General features: G+C 37.2%; 1 protein-coding gene across 1 annotated transcript; it reads right to left on the bottom strand.

Moving 5' to 3' along the window:
- Positions 1-1,226: 1,226 nt before the first annotated feature.
- On the bottom strand, positions 1,227-6,968 carry LOC113892970 (lysozyme C-2-like). The gene is made up of 4 exons (XM_027542515.1): positions 6,734-6,968; positions 5,401-5,565; positions 3,147-3,222; positions 1,227-1,783 (listed from the first exon to the last, which is right to left on the bottom strand). The coding sequence occupies exons 1-4, from the start codon at positions 6,927-6,929 to the stop codon at positions 1,717-1,719; spliced, it is 504 nt and encodes a 167-aa protein (XP_027398316.1). The 5' UTR covers positions 6,930-6,968; the 3' UTR covers positions 1,227-1,716.
- Positions 6,969-8,144: the final 1,176 nt, after the last annotated feature.

Raw genomic sequence — 8,144 nt, 5'->3', positions numbered from 1 at the left:
GTAAAACTGTTCTTTCAGATGGTTTTACAGGTTTGAGTCCTGGGGACTCCCACAGTTAAAAATCAAAGAGCAGAGGAACAGCCAGCCATGAAGGGCTGAGAAGGAGCCATCAATGAGGCAGGATGTAAAGGAGGAGAAGCTAAGGAAGAAAAACGTTTCTAGAAGTAGGAAGTGGTTCACTCTGTCAAATGCTGCTGAGAGATCAAGTAGGATGAACAGAAATCAGGTGATCACTAGAACTGGCCCCAAGGCACCCTAGAAGGGGTCAGGCTGGAGCCCTTTTCAGCTGAGTGAGGAGAGCAGTCAGATTAAGAAGAGATGAAAAGACAAAGGGAGGTGAGGTCATGGAGTGGGTGAATATAGATATTTCATCCCCAAATGCTGCTGTAAAAGGGAGCAAAGAATGACGTATTTGGAGATGTAGAGTCCATGATATAGAGTCCATGGAGAGTCCTTTGCAAGATGAACCTTTTTGGGGGCAGTTTGCACAGTGATGGGGTGATCGAGCAATGAGGAAGAAACACAGGATGCTGGAAAAACTTAGCTTAAATTGGAGTAGTGAGGGGGCTATGTATGGTGAAGACTGCATGTAGAAACTGTCTTTGGCAGGAGCAGAGGCCCTACATCCTAGTGATGAAGGGGAAAGAAGGGAAGGAGGGCTCAGGAGAGGTGTGAACACTATTATGGTGGCCAGGGGGGTAGAATTTTGTATGACTTGATTCTGTTCTGTCAGTGTAATGTGAGCCCAGGTCGTCTACTGAGAGTAGAGGATGGAAGGCTAGTAGCTGGTGTGCTTGCTGGAACTTTGGAAAGAGAGAAGTAAACAGTGACAGCCATTTTGGAGAGTGGGAATATCAGCACAGAAAGTTCACAGAGAAGTGACCACCAATCAATCTTAAGGGCCCATTTGAGATTTGTGGTTATGAATTTAACCACACTGAAAGGAATGACAGTCTGGTGGCTAGGAATCCATGCTTTCGCTGTTCAGGGTGGAGATTCAATACCTGCTTGGGGAACTAAGACCCCAAAGCTGTGCAGTTCCACCAATTTTTTTTTTTTAATTGAGATCTGTGAATAAGCCTATGGATTTTTCTCTAGCAATATCCTTCTGTTTGGATACAGGTGAGAATGTTGGAAATACTAAGTGTCAGCTCATTTTTTCCCAAGTACATACATATGTATTTCTTCAGAGACACTAAATGGCTCTAAACAAAACAGACAAGGTATGAATTGCAAAGCTTTTAATGAAAATGTTTGTATTTTTTACAGCATGCATAATTTCATATCTGTGGTTAGTTATTTCAATATTTATCTGCCTCTAAATTTGGTCATAATGCATGAATCTATGCTAATAAAATTAAGGAAAAGAAACAGCTCATCTAATCCCTCTTTATATTCCTTCATGATCAGCAAGGCACATAAATGATCTTGCTTTAATTAAGAACTGAATGTACTGGAGACATATTTGATAATTAAGAGTTTAGACAAATATTCACCAGGATTAGTTTCATTAGCAAACTGAAAAATATTGTAGGCCTAATATCAAACAATTAACACATTAGATAAACATTAGGCTTCTTAGAAGAAAGACCACATGCTCCTGCTTCTGTAAAAATGTTATTTGTTTGAAACAATGGTGGTATAAACTTTCATTCAACTATCACTTCCTTAATATGAAAAAGAGATAAAATGAGCTGAAGAATGATAACTCCACAGTTACAGGGTGCAACCCTCAACGTAACTGCTGACGTCATGGTCTCGACAATGACTTTTCCATGCCACCCTGTGGAGAAAGATGAAACAAATGGTAATAAGACTAAAACATAGCTTCATTGTAATGTACATACTTCAAATCCTTTGGGAGAACAAAATAGTTCATCAATACATGAAATTCAAGCTATAGACAAATCCAAGTATTGTTATTTGCCAACTGGAGATATGTATACCAAGGACTTCACATCTCCACCAGCCTTCACTAGAGCACAGAATGCTGAACACAAATGGTGAGTCCTGTGTTGTTCACAACACAACTGCAGAGTGCATTCCACATTTACTTAATTCCAAAAATAATTTCAAGATATGACAAGATAGAGTGTGTAGAATCTTAAAAACTCTAGAATCTCCTAAAATAAATTGAAGAGTAAAAGAATAAGATTCTGAGTCAGTTAAAGTAAAGTGTTCATATGTAGTACATTGTTAGCATTAATTTAAAGCTGCAATTTTTCAGTTCTCAGTAGCATACTTTGTTCTTTGGAAATAGTCCTTCGCTTCTCTCATAAGAGTAGGGTAAAACAGCTCTCACCTGGGACTTCCCTGGTGGTCCGGTTGTTAAGACTTTGCCCCTCCAAAGTTGTGGACAAGGTTCGATTCTTGGTGCGGGAGAGGGAAGCTAAAATTTCGGGTGCCCTGAGGTGCTACCAAAAAACCCCCAGTTCTCCCCACCGTCTTATTTTTTTGGCCACACCTGATGTCGTTGGTTTCCTGTCCAGCACCCCCTGCCTTAGAAGCACAAAGTCTTATCAACTGGACCACAAGGAAAGCCCCCAGCTCACCTCTTTAATGCTTAACATAAACCATAGTCTGTAATAGAAATTAACACAGTGTTGTGGGTCCATTATACTTCAAACACAAACATACAAACAAACTCATAGAAAAAGAAGTCAGATACGTGGTTACCAGAGGAGCAGGTTGTAGTTGAGATGAGGGGTGGCAAACTGGATGAAGGCAACTAAAGGTACTACAAACTTCTAGGTATAAAAATACTAGGAATGTAATGTACAATGTGATAAATACAATCAATACCGCTATATGTATGAAATAAATATATGAAAATTCATATAAATGAATTTAATGAATTCATTTATATGAATATACATATTCATACATAAAATTCATATGTATATGAAAATTGTTAAGAGAGTATAGCATAAGACTTTTCATCACACACACATATTTTTTTCTTCTATTTCTTTATTTTTGTAACCATATGACATAATGGTTGTTCACTAAACTGACTGTGATAATAATTTCATAATGTATGTAAGTCAAACTCTTATACCGTACACCTTAAACTTCTACAGCGCTGTGTGTCAATTACATCTCAATAGAATTGGAAGCAGAAAAAAATACCCAAAAAAACAACGTACCAGGCTGTAATGCCTTGCTCACTGACAATATGCTTTGCACACGCTACAGCTTTAGCGATGTCATTTTCCATTAATTCTGAAAAGCAGATGGTGAGAAATGAAAACAACATTCCTAGAGATTTCATTTTAAGTTTAGGTTCAGCAGGCTTTATTTTCTTAAGCTAAGGAAAATACAACTAAAATTATTTTTTGAGTCCATATTGTGAATGTTAGGGGAAAACCTTTTCTTCATTCTATCCCATTTGGCATGAAATTAAAGCGTTTCGTTTCTCATTTACCAAAGTCATTGGGAGTTCTGGATTTATTAATTAATGTGATAGAAGATTCTCTTTTTACTGTGCTGTGCTTAGTCGCTCATTCGTGCCCAATGCTTTGCGACCCCGTGGACTGTAGCCCATCAGGCTTCTCTCTCCATGGTGATTCTCCAGGCAAGAATACTGCAGTGGGTTGCCATGCAACCACTGTGGATTGAACCCAGGTCACCTGTATTGTGGGCAGATTCTTTACCATCTGAGCCAGGGAAGGCCAAGAATACTGGAGTGAGTAGCCTATCCCTTCTCCAGGAGAACTTCCCGACCCAGGAATCGAACCAGGGTCTCCTGAATTGTAGGTGGATTCTTTACCAGCTGAGCTACTGAAGCAAAACAAAAACAACCAGGGCGAAATGGGTCCAGCATTTTTTGGCTCAGCAATTCTATTACTGGAAGTTTATTCTAAAGAAATAATAAGAGATGTACACACCCAAAGATGTGTGTACAGATGTTTCATATCAATTAATAACAGGGGGAAACACAGCCTAAGTGCTTATCAATGAGATTTGGATTGATAAATTATAGAATATTTATTTAGTGGAATTTATTTATCTTGAAATATAATAAAGATTGGTACTTATTGATAAAATAATTTTGTGTAATAAACAGCATATTATAAAGCAGTAAGTTTAGTATAATTTCATTTCTGCTGTCATTCATTGCTTACATGCTTGTATGTGGGTACAAAAATGCATAATATAGTTTTACATTCATGTATGTGAATGATGTATCTTCTGAAAGATGTAGATACCAAAACTTACCAGTTATCATAAATCTCTGGATAGTGAGAATTTTTATTCAGTGACCACAGATTATTATATAATGTAAAATGCTTTTTAAAGTAAATTAACATGATACAAAAGAATATTCTTAGACTAATTTCTCTATTAGGAATTTTAATATATAAAAATTAACAATATAAATTTGTATCAGGTCACCAATATTTTATGCACTAAACATTGTATGTCATCTCTATTTTAAAAGGATCTCAATAGAAAATTTATTTCAGCCCAGTTAAACAAATCTGTAAATTAACTTATCACAATGACAGTATTTAAATAAGAACTGTATTTTTTGGAAATCCAAGCTCAAGAACTTAAGAGTTTCAAACTCACTGTAAACCACTCAGCCAACACACACACACACATATATATACAGTTTATATACATAGAAGAAGTAAATATTACAAAATGTGAATAACTGTTAAAGTTCAGTTCAGTTCAGTTCAGTTCAGTACATGATGATCATACTGATGGTTGATATAGTCATGTTTCGAATTTTCTATATATTTAAAACATATCATCATAAAAAGTAAAAACAATTTTTTAAAAGGAACCACAGGTATTCCTCCTCTTTGGCTAACTAGTAATCCTTTGTTTTCCAATAAAGGAGGGTATATTAAATAAAAACACACACACACAACCTAATTATCCCTGCTGCTGCTGCTAAGTCGCTTCAGTCGTGTCCGACTCTGTGTGACCCCATAGACAGCAGCCCACTAGGCTCCTCTGTCCCTGGGATTCTCCAGGCAAGAATACTGCAGTGGGATGCCACTGCCTTCTCCGTAATTATCCCTAAATTTTCCCAAACAAGATAAGAGGAATGGCATTGTTCTTTACAAAGCACCAACAAGTTCAGTTATACTAAAGTGCTACGCCATTCAAGAAACTCTTGTATGTTAGCAAACAGCCAACTTTCATGATGAGTGAAAGTGTTAATCGCTGAGTTGTGTTAGACTCTTTGCGACAACATGGACTGTAGCCAGCCAAGCTCCTCTGTCCCCGAATTCTCCCCGAACAGGGATCTCCCTCACTGTAAGCAGATTTTCTACCATCTGAGCCACCAGGGAAGCCTTCAAGACATTTTCATTTGTACTGAATCTCTGTTCTTACAAGTATAACCAGATCGGGGCTGAGCCATCACTCAACATCATCTTGTCTTACCGCTGCAGGATACATGACAGCCGTCAACTGCATTAGGGGTTTTGCCATCATTACACCACCATTTGCTGTTGATCTGAAATATCCCATAATCAGTGCTTTCACTGCTAGGATTGTAGTTTGTAGCTTTTGTGTTATAACTGCTTTCCCATTTGGTCAAACACAACCCTGAAAAAAAATGTATTTTTAGTTGAAAAACCACATGATATGACTTACACTTCATAGCCCAATCAGTTCTATTTAATTCTACTTTACTAACAACTTACTTTATAAGTACGAAGATGTACTTACTTGTGAAATATTTTAACACTTTTGTGTTAAGAATTCTCTTAAGAGAATTCTTTTATTAGCAAATCATTTGGTAATACTAATGAAACAAGATAATAAACTTTTAAAAATATTAAAATAGCTCTTGCTCTTCACACATCCCTAAGTTAATACTGAGCCTAGAATAGAAAAACCAACAGATTAGTTGAGTGGGTTTGGTCATTAGCAGCAGATGCACACACTAAAGGAAAAATATGTTATTAGGAAAAATAAGGATTTTATGGGAGAGAGAAAATTTCTTATGACCCTGAAGGTGAATTGGGGTACCAAATTAGAATTCAGACAGTAAGAATCACAGAATAGGAAAGACTGTCCTCCATCCATCCATCTAGCCATTTGCTCATTCACTCAAAAATAGTTATGGAGGGAAATGTCTGAATTCAATATAAAAAAATACAGTGATGACATTGACAAATATAGACTAAAATACAGAGGAACTTTTCCTAAGGCCATTTCTTGAAATCTGTGGAAGAAAATGAAAAATAATAACTGGGGTGAGCACAATAAAATGTCATTTCCTGCTGTATTTCAGGGATCCTTATTATAGAAATGAATTGAGGGAAATAGGTTCCTATTGTCACTGTTTTGAGAGTTTAATGTATTTTAAAAAAAACCTTGCTGTTAAAAGCCCAACATTGGTAGGGGAATTAAAAATGAGAAAAATATTGCCTTACTCAGGTAGAAGAACCCAACTTCCAAACTGGAAATAGCTAGAGTCAAACACCATGGGCTTAACAGACATATCCGAGATGATGAAATACATTTTATCATCACCCTACATGTGCCAGCTGGCATGTTTAGTGGGACTAGAATGGCCCTCTCGTGCCACAGTCCTTCACCTGGTACATCTGATTCTAAAGGAGCAAGTTGATGTTTTTAACCATGGTAAGTGTACAAATCCTCCAACAAAGAAAAAGCCCATTCAGTCAAAGTCCCTTGCTCATTATTCATCCTCTGTTAGTTCCACACTTGGTTAACAGTTTGGAAGGAGAGAGAAGAGTTAACTCACAGTTTGCCAGGCTGACTCCCTTATAGCCGTCCAGTCCAAGTTTCTTCAGAGTTCTGGCAAGCTCACATCTCTCAAAGACCTTGCCTTGGACAGCGACAGAAAGGAAGAGAAACCCCAGAATAACGAGAGCCTTCATGTTGACTGAGAAGTCAAATGTCCAGACTGACCAGGGTGAGCTGGACTTGCTATTTAACATCTTTTCACTTCCCTCTTATCTCACTGGTTTGGTGGCTCCACACTCTGAAACACGTGGAAAACAGAAAGAGTTTATTGGTCCACTGACTGAAACATTGTTCTTCTTATGTTTGAAGAGAGATATTCTGATACCCTAAGAATTAATCTGAAGAAAATAAGGAAGTGAGATTACTTAAAGACATTAAGAAAGAAAGAACAGGGTTTAGCACTATTGCCAAAAGAGGAAATTCCTCCTATTTTATTATGAAGTTGAGCAAGTATTCAGGAAAAAAAACCTGAATGAACATTTTTCTCAGCTGAAAATGAGCTCCCATCTTTGATTAACATTCATTTACATTAAGTTGTTTTATGTGACTTCAGTATGTTGTCTTCATTTTTTTCACTTATTTTATATACACCTTCCACAAAGAACATGACACACTACTTGTTGTTTTGACTGGTGGATAGCACAGCACCATGTTGCTCAGCCAGATTCCTATACTTACTCTTTTGGTGTCTATTATAAATTCTTAATTTATAAGTCAATGTCATAGTATGATAAATAAACCTCCGGTGAACAACATTCCTAACTCCATCTGACAATGCCTTACTTCACATTTCCATGTTAGAACACAGTGTCATTGTAAAGTGAAAAAACAGGATGGTAAAATCCATAGAAGAACAACCGAATATGCCATTCCAAAATCTTCCCCTTTGGCACAAGGATTATTTTGAGCTGAAGAAGCAGATCCTGGACAAGTTTTCTGCCCTCCCCCTATCATCCTGAAAGCAGAACATAAATTAGTGTAGATATTAATCACCAAAACCCCAGATACTTACCAGCCCCAAGACAGCACCAGAGGATTCTATAAAACAATGATTTTGACTAGCCACTATCGCCTATCAGTTTTTAATGTATTTGTCATCCTAAAATTTGGCACCCTTGGAAGCCCAGCACTCTTTTCCTCTGTCTAGTTGCTCCTCTACATATTTACTGTTCTTTGGTAAAGATGATCTGTTAAGTCCAAATTCCAGCCACTGTTTGATTTACTCATCCTGGCCTTTCTCACAAGTATACACAAAATGTACATGTTAATATACTTGTTTCCTTTTCTCTTGTTAAACTGTCTTTTGTTACACATGTTGTCTCCTGTACAGTTTCTAGTGATGAGGATGGGACAGTGAAAGGCCAGAACACTTTGCTATTCATGGAGACTATAGTCGAGATATGGTTTAA

Source organism: Bos indicus x Bos taurus, chromosome 5 (assembly GCF_003369695.1).
Source record: "Bos indicus x Bos taurus breed Angus x Brahman F1 hybrid chromosome 5, Bos_hybrid_MaternalHap_v2.0, whole genome shotgun sequence".
Classification (NCBI taxonomy): domain Eukaryota; kingdom Metazoa; phylum Chordata; class Mammalia; order Artiodactyla; family Bovidae; genus Bos; species Bos indicus x Bos taurus.
Note: the sequence above shows the minus strand (reverse complement) of the source record. Positions and strands in the feature narration are given on the sequence as shown.

Coding starts and splice junctions, on each gene's coding strand:
- LOC113892970 (XM_027542515.1), bottom strand. CDS start 6,929: ATGTTAAATAGCAAGTCCAGCTCACCCTGGTCAGTCTGGACATTTGAC. Junction 5,566..6,733: donor GGGAGTCAGCCTGGCAAACT/GTGAGTTAACTC, acceptor ATTTTTTTTCAG/GGTTGTGTTTGACCAAATGG. Junction 3,223..5,400: donor CTGTCATGTATCCTGCAGCG/GTAAGACAAGAT, acceptor TCTGCTTTTCAG/AATTAATGGAAAATGACATC.